The 21,788-nt window shown below is 43.2% G+C and overlaps 5 protein-coding genes across 5 annotated transcripts; 4 read left to right on the top strand and 1 right to left on the bottom strand.

Moving 5' to 3' along the window:
* Window positions 1–176: 176 nt before the first annotated feature.
* On the top strand, window positions 177–2,013 carry EAE97_000264 (uncharacterized protein; the record flags this gene model as incomplete). The annotated part of the gene is made up of 2 exons (XM_038870774.1): window positions 177–1,846; window positions 1,899–2,013. 2 exons carry the CDS (start codon window positions 177–179, stop codon window positions 2,011–2,013), a joined length of 1,785 nt encoding a protein of 594 aa, XP_038738135.1.
* A 432-nt stretch (window positions 2,014–2,445) lies between these two features.
* EAE97_000263 (uncharacterized protein) lies at window positions 2,446–3,904 on the top strand (the record flags this gene model as incomplete). The annotated part of the gene is made up of 2 exons (XM_038870773.1): window positions 2,446–2,514; window positions 2,567–3,904. The coding sequence occupies 2 exons, from the start codon at window positions 2,446–2,448 to the stop codon at window positions 3,902–3,904; spliced, it is 1,407 nt and encodes a 468-aa protein (XP_038738134.1).
* Window positions 3,905–6,012: 2,108 nt separating this feature from the next.
* Window positions 6,013–9,748, top strand: EAE97_000262 (uncharacterized protein; the record flags this gene model as incomplete). Its single annotated transcript, XM_038870772.1, has 6 exons — window positions 6,013–6,493; window positions 6,575–7,285; window positions 7,369–7,550; window positions 7,614–8,667; window positions 8,724–9,379; window positions 9,467–9,748. 6 exons carry the CDS (start codon window positions 6,013–6,015, stop codon window positions 9,746–9,748), a joined length of 3,366 nt encoding a protein of 1,121 aa, XP_038738133.1.
* An 892-nt stretch (window positions 9,749–10,640) lies between these two features.
* Window positions 10,641–12,239, top strand: EAE97_000261 (uncharacterized protein; the record flags this gene model as incomplete). The annotated part of the gene is made up of 3 exons (XM_038870771.1): window positions 10,641–10,650; window positions 10,766–12,110; window positions 12,164–12,239. 3 exons carry the CDS (start codon window positions 10,641–10,643, stop codon window positions 12,237–12,239), a joined length of 1,431 nt encoding a protein of 476 aa, XP_038738132.1.
* A 760-nt stretch (window positions 12,240–12,999) lies between these two features.
* EAE97_000260 (uncharacterized protein) lies at window positions 13,000–18,934 on the bottom strand. Its single transcript, XM_038870770.1, has 3 exons — window positions 18,455–18,934; window positions 15,290–18,403; window positions 13,000–15,234 (listed from the first exon to the last, which is right to left on the bottom strand). The coding sequence occupies exons 1-3, from the start codon at window positions 18,517–18,519 to the stop codon at window positions 13,362–13,364; spliced, it is 5,052 nt and encodes a 1,683-aa protein (XP_038738131.1). The 5' UTR covers window positions 18,520–18,934; the 3' UTR covers window positions 13,000–13,361.
* Between the last annotated feature and the right edge of the window lie 2,854 nt (window positions 18,935–21,788).

Here is a 21,788-nt window from a genome sequence, read left to right as displayed (position 1 = left end):
AACCGCGGTTCCCCGCGTTTAAGCCTTGCCCTGACATGGAATTCACTGATGTCCTTAGCATCTAATTGGGCAATTGATGATCAAGGCTATTTCAAGGTAGTAAATCCCTTAATTAACACATAAATTTGTCTCCATCCAAATGCCTGTCCGGATAGAGATCAACCTTCAAGCTCGCGATGAAAAGAAAACAACAAGACGAGAAGGAAAGAACAAGAGGCAACAACGACCTTCATGTGAAACGAACTCGATCAAGTAATCGAATATCGGCAGAAGTACATCATCAATCCGAGGACGTTATTTCATCAAACAACAATATTGCAAGTCAATCTCCTACAGGGGAAAAAGAGAACATTATCGGCTCAGAAGATTCGGAGGAAGACAGAGAAATAAATCTCAACAACAATAATGCTACGCTACCAGAATCGCAGTCGAAGGCTGATAGGTCACCGAGTCGTCCTACCTTAAGCCCAATCAAAGCTCAGAGTCAATCTACCCCCAAGTCCTCACGGTATGGCGACAAATTATTCGCAACGCCTATCAAAGTCAAAGGTATAACTGGGACAGATGAAACTCCACGCCTTCGACGCAACATTGATCGCTCGGCCAGAAGGAAGAGTACTAGAACCCTTATTGAACGTACAGTATTAGGCCTCAATAGCGACAATGATGATGAGGAAGAGGACATTGCGAACCAGATATATGATTCAGACGAAGATGGCGAAGTCAGGATAGGCAACGGCGATACAATTCAAGTATCGGAAGATCTACGCGAACCTTCTACTCCCTCTAAGCGTGGACGGGGGCAATTGAAAGGAACAAAGGCTCGGCAAAGATCATTGACACCACCTCAGGACCTTACAGCTCACGAATTATACTTCTCTCAAAATAGGCCAGGGAGGTCCAAAACTGCGAATTCCAATCTATCTTCTCTGGCATTACTAGATCACGAAGAATACTTCAGTCTTGCTCGGAGCTACAAAGACCAGCACGAAGATGATATGAACTTTCTCCAAGATGTACATGCCAAATCTTTCAACCAATGGCAATTTGAGCTCGGCCAGGACTTCAACATTTGTGTTTATGGTTGGGGTTCAAAAAGGTCTCTTCTTCTCAAATTTGCTGAACACATCTATAACACCATGACTAATCATTCTCGGCAGAGAATAGTCGTGGTGAATGGTTATGTACAAAATCTCACAATTCGAGAGCTTTTGAATACAATAGCCTGTTCTATCTTTGGTCATGGCACGAAAATAGGTTCACAGCCCGCAGAAATGCTTGAAAATCTCACGAATATACTTGATGGAGACAAAAGTCAACATGTGACTTTAATAATCCATTCTCTCGACGGATCTGCTCTTCGTCGCCCTGCATCCCAAACGATACTCTCACGTTTGAGTTCTCACCCGCAGGTGCATCTAGTCGTGTCTGTAGATCACCCTTCCTTCCATTTGCTTTGGGATAGTTCGCTTCGCTCAGCCTTCAACTTTCTATTTCACGATTGTACAACTTTTCTACCTTACACAGTAGAAGTCGACGTTGTAGATGAAGTACATGAACTTCTGGGGAGGAGCGGACGCAAAGTAGGGGGTAAAGGAGGTGTAAGCTTTGTGCTCAAGAGTTTGCCTGAGAATGCAAAGAATCTTTTCAGAGTCTTGGTAGGGGAACAACTTGCAACTATGGATGAAAACCTCGTAGGTGAGCATAATGATGACGATGAAGATGGCGTACATGGAGCTGCTAGTAGGAAGAGTGAGCCTGGTGTAGAATACAGGGTGCTATACCAGAAAGCTGTTGAGGAGTTCATTTGCAGTAATGAAATGAATTTCAGAACGTTGTTGAAAGAGTAAGTTTATAGTCGTCCGATCGATATATGATGATAGCTAATCCTTTCTTAGATTTCATGATCACCAGATGATAGAGAGTAGAAAAGATGCTCTGGGGACAGAGGTACTATTTGTACCTTTTAGAAAGGAGGAATTGGAAAATATTCTTGAGGACATTGTATCGTAAGGGATTTTCAGCTGTTGGATATTCTTAGCAAGGTGTTCAGGGCTGCATATTGAGCATTTACAGGTATCCATGGATGGCATAGGAGGGCCTTTTGCCAGTCAATCAAATTAATTTACATTCAATTATTGCAATTCAATCATTTCACCACCCCTTTACAATTTTCGTTGTTCTGTCAGCTACCTACCTATGCATATACCCGCTCCGGATGATCATCTTGGTTCTCACAACTTTCAGGTCCAATACCTGGGTGATTCAAAATGCCCTTGGCGGGCAACTAATTTCGACTGTGGGTGTAGCCTTGCAGGCTAGGCTGACAAGGCTAACCCCACTAATATGAATACCAAATCTTTTTGGCTGTACCGGTGCCGTCATGTAATTAAGTTCTTCCTGATGTTACGCCAAACACACAACAAATACAGGAAATTTCTAACAATGGCTCGTGCAGCTCCTAAGAATCCCTTGATATTTGTTCTCGGTGCAACTGGTACTGGAAAATCACAAGTGGGTCTAGAAGTTTGTCATTGAGAACGACGGCTAATTGATCATTCTACAGTTGGCTATCGACCTCGCAAAACGATTTAATGGCGAAATAATAAATGGTGATGCTGTGCAAATGTATGAAGGTTTACCTATCATTACAAACAAGGTCACTGTCGAAGAACAGAATGGTGTTCCACACCACTTGCTAGGATTCATTCCCCTGGATGCGGAAACATGGACGGTGGGGACATTCAAGGATCGCGCAAGCCAGATAATTCAGGAAATTCGATCCAGGGGACGATTACCTATTGTAGTAGGCGGAACGCACTATTATACACAGTCTCTTCTATTTGAACATGAGCTCGTTTCTTCCGGGAAAGGTTCTGGGGTAGGGCAGGATAATCAACAGCTCTCCATAGAGGAATTATCCAAACGATTCCCAATACTCGATGCACCCACAGAACAAATACTGGATCGATTGAGGGAAGTTGATCCTATCATGGCTGCGCAGTGGCATCCTAATGACCGGCGTAAGATTCAGACGTCGCTGCAGATATTCTTAACAAGTGGAAAGAAAGCCTCCGACATTTATAAAGAGCAGAAAGAGACCAAGGCCATGGCCCAGGCTTCCTCGGACGGTACATCGGATCATCCAGACGCATTTAGCATAGGCTCACCATTGCTATTTTGGGTTCATGCGAAATCAGATACTCTCAAATCGAGGCTTGACAAACGAGTCGATAAGATGATTGATGTTGGCCTATTGGACGAAGTCAAGTCTATGGAGACAATTCGACAAGAATTCATTCGTGGTGGTATTGATCTTGATCTTTCTCGTGGAATATGGGCCTCTATCGGCTGGAAGGAATTTGAGCTGTACCTACGCGCCCTTGAGTGGGAGGACAGAGATCCCAAAAAGCTGGATGCTCTCCACGATGATTCGCTAGAAAAAATGAAGGCAGCCACTCGACAATATGCAAAAAGACAGATTCGATGGATCAGTCTGAAATTGATACCAAGTCTTGTTCAAACGAACGCCCTCGATAGATTATATCTCCTCGATGGAACAGATGTATCATCATGGTTGGAGAATGTGTCAGGCCCTGCTGTTGATATTACCCAAGAATTTCTTCTTGGCAGCAAGCTGCCATCACCAAGTGAAATGTCAGCTTTAGCTGGTGAATTTCTAAATCCCGAAAAGCCTTTGCAACACTCCCAGAGCAAAGCCCGTTGGGTGCCAAAGAAATGTGAAATATGTCATGTCGTCGTTATGACAGAAGGTCAATGGCAAGTGCATTCTACAACCCGCGCCCATCGACGAATGGTGAAGAAGCTGCAGAAAAATGGGGTAACTGGTAGGTCCTGTCACGATAGCGAAAGGGGTGGTGGCACATCGTCATTTGCTACTTGAGAGGCACCAAATGCTGTGCCCACAGACATAAATGACGCAGATCTCCAACCCCCACGCCAGGCCAGCAGTATACTTTGGTAGCTTTCAGAAGTCGTGACAGATCTTTGGTAACATGACCATTATCAAAATTGTAGCCAAGATCCAGCCTTACGAAAAATCGACGAGAATAAAACCAAGAGTAACCTGACATCTTACGCGAGGCTGTTAGTAAGACTCCTGGTTGTACTTGATGCTGCACATCAAAACGGAGATTAGGAACTACTACAAACGTAGAATTTCCCACGCCGGCTGTACCTCGAGTGGTAGTACTTCGTGGAGCACTTTTTTGTGTACACACGAGAACGAACTCACATCAGATCATTTCAACAACTTGTTCTGGGCTGTGAGTTTAATTTCAATGGGTTCGTCGAAAGCTTTTGAGTTCCCAAAAATTGATAAGATGGAGACCATTGAACATGGGCCAACAAATTTTTCAAGAAAAAAATATTTTTTTAAAAAAAAACAGGAGCTGGCTGTGGAAAATTGTCTCACTTGTTTCAATCCTGCAATGTTTTCTCAGCTACTAGGTATATATTATCGACATTTACATCCCGTGTCTTGATTGGAGCCCATCTATCTGGTAATCCGATAACGAAAGTTTGACTATTTAATTTGTCAATTCAAGGCGGCTTCGATAGCATGAGGAAATTTACGACTTGTTAGATGTGGGAGGAGAGTGCACTGCTAACAACGAGGGACTACTAGGTATTTACGTACCAAGAACCTAGTACACGGGATTCAACATGTCAACCTGCTTTGCCCCTTGATATGGCATTTACAACTTGTTACACCCACATGGAATTTAGACAACAACCGTGCCAACCCAGAACCCCAGCAATTTACTCGAGCTTATAACGTGCTCTCACAAAGCTTGATTTGAACGCGAATGACAAGGGAAAGCGCCCCGCAAACGTCCTTCTTAACAGACTGTTTTTAAATATATCTTCAATGATTACTACACAGCTCGATATATATTTCAAGTTCTTGAAATACAAATCTCGGTGTGTCGTACGACATAACTATTAGCAGTATCCTTTATATCACACAATGAAAGCAACCAATCGAATTCCTCGTGGCATCTTTTTAACAATCAATCAATCGAGCAAGGAGGCCCTGTTCGTTCCATGAGGGATTTATTTCCCAGATCTCATTTTCGCAGCTAACCTAACGTTGACCAGCGGACTTGGATCGGATTTTCACTACAAAGACCACATACATAACAATTCAACAACGAATGAATACGATTTTTATATGAGCGATTTGATACAACGTCTAAATTGCAGAGATTGGCTACCGCTTGCATGGGTGGTTTCAATTTTATTACGTTGCTGTCAAGATTGACAGGCTTCCAGATGCGCCTTGAAGTTACAGATCTTGACTACATTCGGCTTTGGTTTCTGGAATGCAAGTGAATTTGTATTATCTGTAGGTAGCTGTGTGGTGGAAACAGCTTGTGCTACTACCCACCTATCTATATCATTCTCATGAGATGCGAAATTGTTCCGCGCGATATATATCACAATCAGAAAATTTGTATATGCTCCCGCGCTTACGCCACAACCTCTGGTAGGACAATTCATTTTTTTCTATACAAAAAAATTGGGACAAGGTAGGTTTGTATCCATCAACTAGTCTTTTGGAAACAAAAAATAATTTGGCACTGCCCCATCTGCTTGCCATACCTACTCGAGCTTGTTTGTTGCTGTATCTCCTAAGTCTTTTGGTGCTTGCTCTTCTGATCTACTTAAAGTTGTTGTTAACCTCCCTCAACAATTCAAATCATTCGAAGTCGTTGGATTGCTTGACATCCCCAAACCGTTTATGTTTTTGGTAGCATCAATTTCTTCCACCCTTCTTCCCATGATCACTTATATTCACTTCTTTTTATCGTTGAACATCCAATAAGTGGTACGACTCCAAGAGCTCTTCTGCTTTGCAGCTGTACTTCATACCCACTCAAGTGGCAGTTTCGCATTAGCAAGACATTTCTGTAACAACAACACATCTGCAAAACTTTTAATCCGCAACCCCTACAAGACCACCACTACGATACTCTGAAGATCAATAACATGGACGAAAAATCCGCGCCTACCTCACTTGAGGACCACGACGATGAAATCTTTCACGTCCAACCTAGACCCGAAGCCCGAATCAGATTCGGCGCACGAGATGAAGAGACGGGCAGACAAATAAATACACTCCCTAGAATGACTCGGACAGCCACAAATAACTCGCAGCTATCAACCACAAGCTCAAGGCGCCGCAGAGTTTCCATCGATCCAGCAACTGCTCTGCCAATTACTTACCGCACAGTCTCTTTTGCCATTGAGGAAACTAAAGAAAAACAGCGAGTCGATGCAGACCGTGCAAAGAAGGGCGCTGCAGCTGAGCTTGGTGATTTGGAGTGGCATACTTTGTCGACAGACGATGTTGTAAATATGTTGGAGACATCACTTGCTCAAGGTCTCTTGAAAGAACAGGTTGAGGTTAAGACAAAAGAATTTGGAAAGAACATGCCTTCAAAGCCACCTTCAAACTTGTTCTCGAGGGGTAGGTTTAACTTCATGTCTATTGGCAACTCATCTATGCTCTCATTTACTTGGAACCTCCTCTAATCGTTTTATGCTCTAGTTTTTGGATATCTATTCGGTGGATTTGGATCGGTCTTGCTGATTGGTGGTATTTTGGTTACTATCACCTATGAACCATTAGGAAAACCAAATCCGGCACAGGCAAATCTTGCTCTTGCAATCGTACTTTATGCTGTATTCGTCATTCAAGCACTATTCAATGCATGGCAAGATTGGTCGTCATCTCGGACGATGGCATCTATCTCCGGCATGCTTCCCGACGACTGCTTTGTCCTCCGCAATGGCAACCGCGTAGAACTTGCCGCAGTTGATCTAGTTCCCGGTGACATACTTTATATAAAGGCCGGTAACAAGCTACCTGCAGATGTTCGGTTCGTTGAAATATCATCCGATGCTAAATTTGATCGCTCCATCTTGACTGGCGAATCGCAACCTATTGCTGGTTCAGTCGAAAATACAGACCTCAATTACCTGGAAACGCACAATATTGGTATGCAGGGAACTCATTGCATCTCCGGAAGCGCGATAGGAGTCACTGTGAGCACGGGAGACAAGACGGTCTTCGGAAAGATTGCTAAATTGACCAATACGCCGAAGACAGGCATGACGACACTGCAAAAGGAAATCTTGAGGTTTATCATAATCATCTGTTCCATCATGATATTCTTCAACATAGTTGTCATTGTCTGTTGGTCTGCATGGTTGAGACACTCCCACCCTGACTGGATTTCCACTGCTGGGTTGATTATTGGTATGTAGCTTTTCCTTCTCTCACTTATCTGGTTCATCGCTAGGAACTAGAAGGGGTTTTTGGCTAAGAAATTTTTACCGCAGACATCGTAACAGTGGCAGTCGCATTTATTCCTGAGGGTTTGCCCATCGCACTAACCGCTTCCCTGACCATTACGGCGAATATAATGAAGAGCAACCAGGTCTTATGCAAATCCCTAAAGACTGTCGAGACTTTGGGAGCTGTATCAGTTATTTGCTCGGATAAGACTGGAACATTAACAAAGGTGACATTACTGGCACTCGTCCTTATATATTCCTAGGAATCTTCCAGCTAATTGTCTCCTCAGAACAAAATGTTTGCAACCGAGTGTTCAATCGCAGAGAAAACAATGACACCTGAGCAAGCTGTTGAGTTCCAAAATCTCAATGGCAAGACTATCAATTCCGTGGCTCAACTGCGATCCCTTGCAGGTTTATGCAATGCTGGCGAGTTCGATGCTGCTACGCTCAATCTTCCTCTCGCGGAAAGGAAGATTGCAGGAGATGCGACAGATCAGGCAGTTCTTCGACTATCAGAGACATTTGGAGAGGTTCGACAATTGCATACTTTATGGAGAAAGACTTTCGAGCTAGCATTCAACAGCAAGAACAAATTCATGATCAGGACTCTGAGGCTATCTGACCCCGAGGGCTTGAGACTTGCGGTATCGCCTGAGGAGCTAGCCGAATGGAGAGATGATGATCTTCTGTTGACTATTAAAGGAGCCCCAGACATTCTAGTGGAGCGCTGTACTAAATACGTTGGTGAAGATGGACATGTGTACCCGATGAACCCGGAGAAGAAGGCGTCTATTGAAGAGATAAAAAACAAATGGTCAAGTCAGGGAAAGAGGGTGATTCTACTTGCAAGAAAAGTGCTTCCAGGCCACCAAAAACAGCATAGGCCCGAAAATAACACTTTTGAGGCCGAGATTGTGCGACAGGCTGGCAGCGATTTGACTTTAGTGGGACTTGTTGGCATCGTTGATCCTCCTCGAGATGAAATTCTAGAGGTAGTCAAGGTTCTAAGAAGAGCTGGTATCCGAATTTTCATGGTCACTGGTGATTTCAAACTCACAGCTCAAGCTATTGCTATTGAATGTGGCATCATCACTACCCCTTCTGAGATGATTCACGATGTTTCTAAGCTCAGCAGAAACGGTATAGAGACCCCAAAAAGCATTTCAAGTGGTGTCATGTCTGAGAAAGACGTGGACTCTAAGCACGGAGACGCGAGATCGATAGCTCTGAGCGGTCCGGATTTGATGAGTTTGAACGACAATCAATGGGATCAACTTTGTCAATATGAAGAGATTGTTTTCGCACGTACTACTCCTGAGCAAAAGCTACGCATCGTCAAAGGTATATTCTCAAATTTGTCTCCCGAACTATTTTGCATATGACTAACACGAATATAGAATTTCAAAAACGCGAAAATATTGTAGGTATGACGGGCGACGGAGTCAACGATGCTCCATCTCTAAAGGCCGCCGACATTGGTATCGCTCTCGGAAGTGGCTCGGATATTGCCATTGAGGCTGCCGATATGGTCCTTCTCGATTCTTTCGGTGCCGTTGTCGAAGCCGTCAAATATGGTCGTGTAGTCTTTGACAACCTCAAGAAAACTATCATCTACCTTCTTCCCGCAGGAACCTTCTGCGAATTCCTCCCCATCATTACCAACGTCATTCTAGGTCTTCCTCAAATCCTGAGCTCTTTCCTCATGATTATGATTTGTTGTCTCACAGATTGTGCTGGTGCCACAGTTCTTGCTTATGAACAACCGGAAGCCGATGTACTTTTGAGGAAACCGAGAGATGTCAAGAAAGATAAGCTGGTCGATTGGAAATTGTTGTTCCACGCCTACATCTTTCTGGGTGTACAACAAGCCATTGCGTCGTTTGCAATGTCTTATTGGTATTGTCAACGGAGAGGAGTTACATTTTCGATCTTGTGGTTGGGATATGGAAAGTACCCGCCTCATTTGAGTGATGAGTATGTACAGCAAGTGTTGGCTGTGGCGAGTAGTATTTATTTTGTCAATTTGGTTATTATGCAGTGGTTTAATCTGATGGTAAGTCGTTTTTCTTCGCTTTATCCATTTTCCCTTACTCTTCTTACTTTATCTTCTCATGTCCTTCCTAGCTAACCAAAAATCCAGGCAACTCGTACCCGTCGCCTCTCAATTTTCCAACAACCACCTGCATTCAATAAAGCAACACAAAATCTCTGGCTATTCCCGGCAATACTTTTCGCCCTCGTCGTTATATTCATATTCCTCTACATACCAGGATTGGCGTCTGCAATCAACAGTAGCCCAATTCCAGTGGAGTATTTCTTCTTGCCGTTGGCTTTCGGTATGTGGATACTTTTCACAGATGAGGCGAGAAAGTTTTGTGTGAGGAAGTGGCCAGAGGGTTGGTTGGCGAGAATAGCTTGGTAGAGGGACAAAGAAGGGAAGGCAACGTTGACGCTTTTGGGGGCAGAGGACAGGGGGTTAGAGCGGATGGGAGCGGTAATGCAAGATGATAGATGGTCTGGGTTAAAAATGTATAAATGGGAGGGATTCGATCTTGACTTCAATGGATGGCACTGGCACTTCTTGGTTACAGATTATGATCATGATTGTATCAAAATACGTTTAGATGAACTAATGGACAATGAAAGCATTGCAATTCACTTTGTATATGATTGAATAATCAATGCTTTGGTAGCATTATGTTCATCGTACCTGAGTTGACTATAAGCCATGAAACTTCTGTGAATTCTTGATCAGAACTCAGACTACTCATAGTTTGGGTATTGGAAGAAAAATTCTATTACTTTTGTGAAGACAATTGGTTGCTACTACCATTGTCGGTGAGAGCTCAATGGCTTTTTTAAGGCCGCCAATGTAGAATATTTGATTCCCGATTTTGAAGTTGGAGATGTGTCTTGAATAGACATATGATCATATAAATGACCCATACAAAGTACACCAGTATGAATAAATCATAACAAATTCTTACTCATCTCATATTTTCATCTGTTCTCAACATCTTGCATAAAAGGGGTACGGATTGACACTAGTGAAGCTCTACCCTTTGCTGACTCATCTCCATGCACCCAAAGGCCACATCTTTACATTAAGGCACCAGTCCCAAAATCTACTAGTGCCACCACCTTGAATTAACCCCAAGCTTTGAGATCTGTTCGGATTATTATTCCTGTCAACACTTCACAATCTGCGACATTTATTCAAATAGCAGAGCACAGTGCCAACGTGCCATTCTTTAACTCTTCTTCTCATTCCTTTTTTCCACTTCTGTGAGGTTTTCAGATATTAAACCGCCAAGATGAGTGGCCGTAAGTTATTTCTATTATTCGTTCACAGCTCGTCGTCATAAGTGTGGATGAGCTTCTAAAACTTCAAATTTCTTCCCACAATCAATTGCAAAATACTGACAATGTATCCTCATAGTTCGATTCCTCGATCTCATCAAACCCTTCTCGCCGTTCCTCCCCGAGGTTCAGCAACCCGAGACAAAGGTCCCATTCAACCAAAAATTGATGTGGACGGGTTTGACACTATTGATATTCTTGGTTATGAGCCAAATGCCATTGTATGGTATTGTGTCCTCAGATACCTCTGATCCTTTATACTGGTTGAGAATGATGTTGGCAAGTAACAGAGGTACTTTGATGGAATTGGGTATTACACCAATTATCTCCTCCGGAATGGTTTTCCAACTTCTTGCTGGTACCCATTTGATTGATGTTGATCTTGACTTGAAGGCTGATCGCGAGTTGTATCAAACCGCGCAAAAGCTCTTCGCTATTATCTTGTCAATGGGTCAAGCTACTGTTTATGTCTTCACTGGATTGTACGGTCAACCATCCGATCTCGGTGCTGGTGTCGTCTGCCTTCTCATCCTTCAATTGGTTGTTGCTGGTTTGATTGTCATTCTCCTCGATGAGCTCCTCCAAAAGGGATACGGTCTTGGAAGTGGTATCTCCCTCTTCATCGCTACCAACATCTGCGAGTCTATCATCTGGAAAGCATTCTCTCCCACTACCATCAACACCGGTCGTGGCCCAGAATTCGAAGGTGCCGTTATCGCACTCTTCCACTTGCTTTTGACATGGCCAAACAAGCAACGTGCTCTCCAAGAGGCTTTCTATAGGCAACAACTCCCCAACATCATGAACCTTTTGGCTACCATCGTCGTTTTCGCAACTGTTATCTACCTCCAAGGTTTCCGCGTTGAAATCCCAGTCAAATCTTCCCGCCAACGTGGTGCTCGTGGTTCTTACCCAGTTCGTCTTTTCTACACCTCCAACATGCCAATTATGCTTCAATCCGCTCTCTCTTCCAACGTCTTCCTTATCTCCCAGATGTTGTACTCCCGATTTTCTGAGAACTTGCTTGTCCAACTTTTCGGCGTTTGGGAGGCAAAGGAGGGTTCAGCACAACTTTTCGCTACTTCCGGTATCGCATACTACATGTCCCCACCTTTGAACTTCACCGATGCTCTTCTCGACCCAATCCACACTGCTGTCTACATTGTTTACATGCTTGTCGCATGTGCCATCTTCTCCAAGACTTGGATTGAAGTTTCCGGTTCCGGCCCAAGAGACGTTGCTAAGCAACTCAAGGATCAAGGACTTGTCATGGCTGGTCACAGAGAACAAAGCATGTACAAGGAGTTGAAGCGCATTATTCCTACTGCTGCCGCATTTGGTGGTGCTTGCATTGGTGCCCTCTCTGTTGGTAGTGATTTGATGGGAGCTCTCGGCTCTGGTACTGGTATTTTGTTGGCTGTCACGTAAGTACATTCACTTCAATATTACCGAATACAATCAACTAACACTTTCCCAGTATCATCTACGGATATTTTGAGATCGCTGCAAAGGAGGGTGATATGGCCGGCATGAAGGGCATGATCATGGGATAAGGAAATCCCTTTTCATATCTTTCAATTTCTTCTTGTACGCTTGATTACATAAAAGTAAAGCAAAATGATTTAGGATTGGTGGTTGATAGGAAAATTGGGACGGGTTTCGGAGATGAAAGATGTGTAGATGAAAGAGACAATATCATTTTATCTACATACTGACTATGATCTTTGTGTAATGTAACAATAGGTGCGGATAGGTTGGGGATGGGGATGGGTGTACTTTTTGGGACTGCATTGCATGAATTCTGATAGTAGCATGAGATATAAAAAGCAGGCACTTATTGTACAATTTGTAAAGAAATATTTGATAAAGATTGGATTTGCGTTGTGATTGTGAGGGTAATTGTGATTATAATCATGTGGATACTACTGAACGCTATGCTATCAAAAGCTATTTCAAGTGTGCTGTTGTAGCAATTATATAGTAAGTATTATTTATATATTACCTACCTAGGTAGGTAGGTAGTAATAGCTCTCCATCCCCCCTTCGTCTTTCTCCCCCTTCTGCCTCAGACGCAGACAAGGACAAGAATCAAAAAAAACTCTCCCGATCTCACTTGCTTACAATTATATTCAAGTATAGTATATAGACAGAACAGAGGATATACGTACATACATACATACAGATATTTATTTACTCACTCACATACTCATTCACATACTCCCTAGACCCAGAAACGGAGTCAGAAGCGCAACTAACCAACCAACCAACCAATCAACCAACAGGGCTCAAGCACTCAGTGACATTAAAAATATAAAAAGTTCTGATTTCAATACTTATTTATTTATTCATCATTCTCTCTCTCTCTCTCCCCCTCTCTCTCTCCTTTAATAAAAATAAAATATGTACCTTGCTGAACCTTCCCCAACCACAACCACAACCTCATCTACTCACAGCAGCACCAATAAGTGATTTTCCGCCACCCACCGATGCCAAATGCAAATAACCAACCAAGCCCAACAATCCATCTACAAAATGTCAAAGTCCCAATGCATTTATTTATTTATTTATTTACCACAACAGAAAGAAAAAAATTATGTATAGTTCTTCCCCTTTCTCCAAAATGCTCTCACTATACTGCATTCTTCCTTCCTTTTCACGTCCCCCCCCCCATCTCTCTACTCATCATCCACCAATCTTTTTGCCTCCCAAGCCTTCTTCGCCGCCTCTTTCAACCCGTCCAAATCCCCACTCGTCTCACACATCCCTCTAAAAATCGCATCCTTCCCTTCCTTTTTCAGCAACTCATGCGGATGAGCATATTCGACCACCTCTCCCTTATCCAGTACCAACACCTTGTCATAATCCACAATTGTTTGCAAACGATGCGCAATTGTGATAATCGTACTCTTGAGTTCTCTTATCGTTTCTTGAATTTTGGCATCCGTGGTATAATCAATAGAAGCAGTAGCTTCATCCATCATGAGAACCTTAGGTTGTTTAAGTAAAGCGCGAGCTAAACAAAGAAGTTGTCGTTGACCTTGTGAGAGATTGTTTCCTGATTCTGTGACGGTAGAATTGAGGTTCAAGAAGATATTCTTGTTGGTGGTTGTAGAGCCTGATGATGATTCAATAGATGGTGGTCGTGAGATACCTGGTGTGGAAGGAGCTGTCGATGTTCCTACTGGTCCAATCAAATGAACTCTTCGTAAAGCTGTAAAGATATCTTCATCTGTAAAGAGGTTGAAAGGATCTAAATTACTTCGAATGGTACCTGTGAAAAGGGTTGGATCTTGTGGTACGATAGTTATTCTCTCACGAAGATCACGAAGCCCAATAAGACCAACATCAACTTCATCAATCAAAATCTTTCCCTCCTCGGCCTCAAGACCACGGAATAGGGCAAGGGCAAGAGAACTCTTTCCTGCACCTGTGCGACCAACGATACCAACCTTTTCCAAAGGTCGGATTTTGAAACTGACATTTCGTAATACAGGATCCAAATCTTCCCTATATCTTGTAGTGTAATTAATGAATTCCACAGACCCTTGACTTGGCCAGTTTTTGGCAGGCTCAGTTTTTTCAATATACTCCGCTGCTTCTTGCTCGACATCAAGATACTCCTTGATTCGCTCTACAGAGTTCATATTTTGTTCATTCATAGAATAAAGTCGTACCATCCAAAGAACGTTCTCCGTAAAACTGATAGCATAACTCAGGGAAAGACCAGCCGAACCAGCATCGATAGTACCGATGCTACTGACAATGAATGCTCCTGCGAAAAACGCGACGAGATCACCGACCAAGTCAATTCTGAATGATAGCCATCGATTTGCTGCCCATAGATAAATAAATGGTCGACTGTGAGTGTTGATTCGTAACATGTTGTCTCGAACAAATCTTTTCTCATCACCATAAGCTCGGATAGTGGTAACTCCGTTGAGCGTCTCTCCAAATTGCTGGAACAATGGACTTCTTTGAATTGATTCGATTCTCTTCAAATCTCTTGATGATCGAAGATAGAATTTTCCAACAAAGAAGTACATGGCACTGATGAATACACCTGCAATCAAGAAGCCAGGGGTGATAGCAGTGATCAAAGCGACCGTTACAATGATAGCCAAGGCACAGGACATAACTCCAATGGCGATGGGTGCGACTTCTTGATCAACAGCTTCCAGATCCTTACTAAATCGATTCATAAGTTGACCTAATGGAGTCGAGTCAAAGAACTTAAATTTTGCTCGAGTGACGGCTTTCATCAAATTCTCATGGATTCTCCAACTTGCGGTAAGAGAACCAAAGAAGAGCCAGAAGTCTCTGAAGAGGGCAATCAGCATGCATGCGATACCAATCATAGCATAAACTCCGAGATAATATCCAACATCAACATCTGGAGCGAACTTTGCCACAATCGAAGTCTTGTTAGGGTCGAAATATGGTTGAACTTGAGATAACTTTGAGCTCGCGACTTGAATGGTAGAGATAGTATTGCCAATGTAATTGTTTGCGGATAAGTGATATTTGGTTCGGACAGCTTCAACATCATATCTATAGTTTCGTTAGCATAATTCGATAGTTGAAAAGTGCACGTTTCATAGCTTACTGATTTGCCCATTGCTTAATCCATATATTGGCCCCAAGAGCACCAACTTGTTGGACTCCAAAAACCATTACAGCGAGAACCCAGAACCACCAAGGACCCATGGCTCTCAAATACAACACGAGGACTCTCCATTTGACACCACCCTCTGCTTTTGTTTCGGCCATAGCGTTTTTCTTTTCCTTGGATTTCTTTGCCTTTGGTCTTGCATTTGCATTGTCTGGCTTACCATTTGCAGATTGGTCCTCGATAAGAGTTTCGTTGCTTTCCTCACCGATGCTAGAAGGGACTCGAGATGTGATTCGTGAGTGAAGGGCAGAAGCGGGGCGTGATTTAGTGATTTCCTCTCCTAATTTCCCTGAAGCTATAACCTTATCTGCGGATCCTTGTTCGGTGATCTTACCATTCTCGAGACAAACAACATATCGAGAATGAGGAACACAGAGAGATAAATTGTGCGTGACTAAGATGCATGTACGATCAAGCATCAATGGACCCCGAATACAATTATCGAATATCCACTTGGCAGTATGTGAATCCACAGCACTCAAACAGTCATCGAGGAGCACATGTTTAGAGTTAGAGTAAAGAGCTCTGGCGAGAGAGATACGTTGCTTTTGGCCACCAGAAAGACTGATGCCCTTTTCGCCGACAAGTGTCTCATCGCCATCATCCAGAATGTCTAGATCACGTTCTAAAGCGCAAGCAATAATCACATCCTTGTATCTCTGTTCGTCCAACGGAGCAGCAAACAAGATGTTTTCCTTGATATTAGCATTCACGAGCCAAGGCTGTTGAGCGCAATAAGCGACGGTTTCGGTGAGACCAGTTTCGGGGTCGGGTCGGACATCTTCACGACTGAAACCGCCAGGTAGGAACACCTTTCCTTTGACTAAAGCCATCTCGCCGAGAAGAGCCATCAGGAGAGATGTCTTTCCAGATCCAGTGGGTCCAGCAATGATGTTTAAATGACCAATTTCGAATTTGACATTCAAATCCATCATTCGGAATGCAGTTGAGACATCTTCATCAGTGAAAGCTTCCTGGCCACCCCAGGATAAAGTAGCATTCTTGAATCCGATCATTTGATTACCATCCTCATCCAAGTTATCGTGTGAGAGCTGATCGTACTTTTCAGTCTCGTCTTCGTTTAAGAATTCCTCTACTCGATTGATTGATACTTGACTTTCCTGAACATGAGCGATCATGTCGCCCAATTGATCCAGAGGAACGCGAAGAATGTTAAAGAGTGAGATAGCTGTGAATGCGATGGAAGGATAAAGCGGCTTCTTCTCTCCAACTGTATAATAGAGAAACGAGAAGAAAGTAATAACTACCGGCACCGTGTTCCACACAGCAACAGCGAAAGCCCAGATGATATACTTCAAGCGTAATGCTTTCAATTCATCAGCTCGCTTATCATTGACAATATCAGTAAAGCGTTTTTCCCACGCAAAGTATTTAATGATACGAATATTCTCTAAGACTTCATTGGTAGTGTGAATTCTTTTATCGGTAGCTGCCATGATCTTTTTCTGGGCAGCTCCAAAGCCACGAGCGAATCCAATATTCACAGGGAGAAGAATAGCCATGACAACGAGACCTGGAATACTACTCTTTCCGAGGATACGATAGAGAAGATATACAGCTACGATCAATTGGGTTGGAGCAGCAGCAAAGAGGAAGTGGAGATACGCAGTGACTTCGCTGACTTTGAAAGAATCAACAGACATGAGATTTATGATGGTACCAACATTAGCTTGCTCATCTGTTTTCTTTCCAGCCCCACTTGCAGTAGCTGGTGGAGTTTGTGCGGCATTAGAAGTTTGCTCACCCTTCTTCTTTCCAAGTGATCTTCGCCACCAGCTAGGCTTCTCTACATCCTTGAGATCTTTCTTTGCGCCAAGAACAGAGTCACTTCCTGATGCAGCCTTTCTTCTTAATGCTTTAGCGTAGATTTCACCAATGATGATTGCCCTGAGCCTTATACAGATCTTGCGACCAATCCAAAGAGCTTGCTGATCAGCGAGCGAGCGAAGAATATCTGTAAAGGCAAGAAGAATGACGTATAACCAGATGACATTGCGAGGCGCTGAGTCTGGATCTTCGATGTATTCAAGAATAGCTTTCAACAGCAATGTAGGTGCAAAGTTGAAAAGGCCGGAAAAGACGGCATAAGCACACTGTATAGTAAGAAGACCTTTAAAGTAGCGCATCAAATGCCATACTAAGGCCGATGTCTTTTTGAATAATCTATAGTCTGCCAAAACAGCTGCCGCTTTGTCCTTTGGCATCAGATTCCAGACATCTGCAATTTCGAAGGTGTTGATATAGCCGTGCCAAACAATAGAATCGACCCATGCGAAGGTAGCAATGGAGAACAAGCTGGCCAATGGCTCTTTTGAGGGCTGAATATCTCCCTCCCACTCCAAGACCACAGCCTTATTGCCCTTGCGTGTAGTAATTGCGAGTCCGAAGAGGAACGAAGAGAAGACGAAATCCGAGATGATAAGACCCTGACTGGCTCTGGAACGCGGATGGATGATCACAGAGCGGAAAATAACCAGCGAGAAAAGCCATTGTGCAGTGTATAAAGCAGCTGTGTGATTCCAGATCTTTGGGACTCTCCATTTCGTATTGGAGAAAGCAAATCTCAAACTTGCAAGTATCAAAATATAGGTCCAGGTAAAGATTCCAGCAGTGGCGGCCACAACCCCCTTTGAACCATATGCGCCGAGTGCAAAAATTGCGATCTGGATACCAAGTTCTACCGTGATCGCAAGCAGCTCAATAACTGTCAAGGTGTTCTGGCCTCTGGGACTATCAATGGCAGCAACCGATCCTTGAGTGGTCGTTTTCGTTAATACCAATCGTCCACCGCCATTTATCGACAACCCTTCGTCTTCCTCATCGACAGCGGTGTGCTCGTTTCCGTTTGCCTCCCCATTATGATGACTGAATCCATTGCCACTTATCGTTGTACGGTCAATTGACCCCGTTCGCAGTTGTCGATACTTGTGTTTCTGTTTTAACTTTATTTTCCGGCGGACCGCAGATGTTATTAGGATGAGGAACGAAAAGCCGATGACTATTAGCGGAAACAGTACTTTCAGATAACTTTTCGCGGTTAGTCTTCGGCCTGGCAGCAGACTGACTGCTTCCACTTACTCTCTCTGTACACAGTTTGTGAAATCATCGATTTGCCATATAGGCCCACTGCATTGACCCAACATGATTGAGTACCTATGGATAGTAGGATGGCGATTGAAACGTCTCGAACGTATTGAGTGGAGGTAGTCTTAACGTATCATTGAATTGGCTAATCAAGTAGAAGAACTATTATTTCCTGCTTATAAACAATGACTTCGGCGCGAGAAAATCAAAGAGGTGATAAATTAAACCGAGAGCATAAAGCCGTAGTATATAATGGGGGAAGAGAAAGTAGAAGAAAAAGAAGAAGGAGAAACGAAGCACCCAGATATTTCACTACCAGTTCTCCGAGTAAATATATATAGAGATATGTATCGGGGGATTATGTACTCGGAAGTTGTGGTGGGAGAGAAGGAAAATGAAGTTGTGTGTATGTGAGAAAGGATGAGGATGGGATGTTGGAAGAGAAGAGCTAGTATCTAGTGTAGTGTAGTATATTAGTCCCTAGTACCTTCTCCTCTGTCTGTACTCGCTCGTACTTATTATAATCTTTTACCTTTATCTGCAAAAAAAGAGTTTAATAAGCAAGTACCATACCATCCCATATAATAAGTAGCATCTGTACTGTATGATATCCGCATCCACCCTCGAGCCACCCAACTCTTTTTAGTCCCACTTATATAGACTTAGATAATATCGCCCCACTTGATGAAGGGGATAGAAGATGAAGTACTGGTAGCAATACGACGTAGAGGTTTGCTGGTTTGTCTCTTCTGAGTCGAAGTAGAAGTATTATCACAGTACAGACTATCTTTATATAAATATCTATATCCCGTCTTCCGAAACCAATCAGCGAATGTGTATCTTCTGCAATAACCATCCCTTATTACGAGGGGGACCTGGTACACACATACATCTGCACATTGTCCCTAGTTCGCCTAGGTAGAAAGGTTAACATCTCAACCGGAGGACAACAGGGAACTTCTTTGAACGTTGAATACATCTTACTTTTTTCATCACAACACTCATTTTGTTGCTATGGTATTATTATTACCCTCGTCATCATTGGTATACGTATACTTTGGCCAAGCTATATCAAACCGTCGGATCCATGGATGTTTTCTAGAGTAACAATATGCCAAATTCTCTACTCGGTCGGCTTGCATGACTTCGCTAACTACACAGTGTGGAGTGTGCTATCAGTATGATATCAGTGTGATACCGATATCTATTTGCCTAGGTATCAACCTCCAATTTATTCTATACATGACATGGTACACATGATATATAATATGAGATCGATCGAGGCATCAACATGACGACTTATCGACGATGCGGCGCCCTATCTCGATTCTTGACTCTTGACTCTTGACTCTTGACTCTTGACTCTTGACTCTTGACTCTTGACTCTTGACTCCCCCAGAAATGGGCATTTATCTATTGCCTTTTAACCGCAAGGCAAAGGCAGTGATCAATCATTCCGAAAAGGGAATCGGCATTAGTTCTCTTATCCTACGATACCACAACATCTACCTGGTAATTCTAGAGCAGCCCAACCTTACCCCGCGAAGGATCTGGTTGGATTACTTCTTCCTTCTGACTTGGAACAAACGAACTTCACAGTTTCTCTCCTCTAAAGATCAAAGTATTAACTTCTATAATCGATTGATTGATCAATTGATTCCTTCACAAGCTTTACTCCGTACCTCGTACATACAGGATTCCCCTAGGACCGACCCATCTTCAGACCCTCATTGTTGTCAACGGTTCCTGACTACTCCGTGTAGCACCCCTTCATTCCTGCACCACTCTTCCATCTCCACACTTCCATCCACACCGCCATGACTCATCGGAACGGAATCCCCCAAAACGTCTGATAAAGAAACTTCTGGCCGACCTGAGCCGACCTATTAAGGAAGGTGCTGTCGGAAATAGTAGCCGCCTCTTTCACTTTGTACAGTGGACACGATGATCGTGTTCAGGAATGAATTTTGCTTTCATTAGATACTTGCACAACACAAACACCTATTGTACAAAGCCATTCATTTTCTGATTCGTCCAAAACCCCCATCCTTATCTGTGCATTACAGAAAACCATGTGCGATAACGGCTCCGGCTCAAATGTCAAAACGACCCGATGCCACGCTCTGTATACCTACCTAGGTAACAGAAAACGTCCATTTTGTGGCTTTGCATGGTGTCACCTGCTTTGGCTCGTGGAATTGATCCCTCCGAAGCCATGCATGATGGCACTTATAAGAAGTGATTGTTTATTAATCCTGCAGGCTCATTGGGCAATCGATAGATTTTAGATCCAATGTTTGACCTGTCATACAGATAGTCGTCTTGAAGAGGAAAATAAATCCTCATAACTTGGGTTCAATTCATCTTGAGAGTCGTTGAGAGATATCATCGACGATGGGAGCCTAGTAAGTTTACTAGATACTTCAAAAATTACTAGGTCTTAGTAGATTGTTAGTCTGAAATAGTCTCCCCGACTTACACAAGAATCTTTTCATGCCAGAGGATATCATATCACATCTTCTATCTACTCTTCATACTCCTATTCATCTCTCAGCTCAATTCAATGCAGAACTTACCATGTTATAAATCAGTTGAGATAAGTTGAGTCCGTTCCGAGAGTGGGAAGTAGACACCCGAGCCGGCAAGTTGAAAAGTTGACAATATTCTCCCGGCTTCCGAACCGTGTACTATTCAGAGATACACTCCATACCATCTCCTTGATTGCTATACTTTTGCACTCTTGTCTTACATCCGACCTCACCTTTTGTTACCTTCCGTTGGCCCATTCCTGTTCGAAACAGCAAACAAGTTTCAACGTTCCATACCTTCTTAAAGAATCCTCCTTTGCCGTCTAAATTTTTCGAATGGCAGGATGCATAGCAAAACAGCGCATTGTATCCTCCGAGATGACCTGCCAAGCAAGCTTCTGCGGCTGATACTTACGATATGTCTTCTTACAGTCTATGACTCTAGCTTTTTGAGGCGTCATCATACACTTCAATGACTGCATACGCAACCTGGAATTCGTTCTTAGGATCTTACCGCACATATAATCAATCAAAGCTACTTACGTAACATCCGCAATTCTATCAATAATTGCCAATATATCACATCCAGTGTTCACCAGATGACCCTTTTGTTTCCCAAAGGCGCATCGGCCGTAGATTCCACGGAGAAAATCGCACCTGGAAAGAACATTATTGTATAGACGAGTTCACCTCGCAGGGCCTGGAAACCACTCGTATCATGCTTCGCTTGGGCTGTAGAAATGTTTCAAGAAAGAAACGAAGCTTCTTTGCACAAACGCTAGTAATCTTGGTCACCCAAG

This window comes from Botrytis byssoidea (genome assembly GCF_014898295.1).
Source record: "Botrytis byssoidea strain MUCL 94 chromosome Unknown BBYS_001, whole genome shotgun sequence".
In the NCBI taxonomy this organism is placed as follows: domain Eukaryota; kingdom Fungi; phylum Ascomycota; class Leotiomycetes; order Helotiales; family Sclerotiniaceae; genus Botrytis; species Botrytis byssoidea.
The sequence above is the reverse complement of the archived record's forward strand: the minus strand, read 5'-3'. Positions and strand labels throughout refer to the sequence as shown.

What these genes read in the sequence shown, in the direction of transcription:
- EAE97_000260 (XM_038870770.1), bottom strand. Translation starts at nt 18,519, where the DNA reads ATGTTGGGTCAATGCAGTGGGCCTATATGGCAAATCGATGATTTCACA. An exon ending in ACAAACTGTGTACAGAGAGA is followed by an intron (nt 18,404 to 18,454) that starts GTAAGTGGAAGC and finishes AACCGCGAAAAG; the next exon opens with TTATCTGAAAGTACTGTTTC. An exon ending in ATTAAGCAATGGGCAAATCA is followed by an intron (nt 15,235 to 15,289) that starts GTAAGCTATGAA and finishes ACGAAACTATAG; the next exon opens with ATATGATGTTGAAGCTGTCC.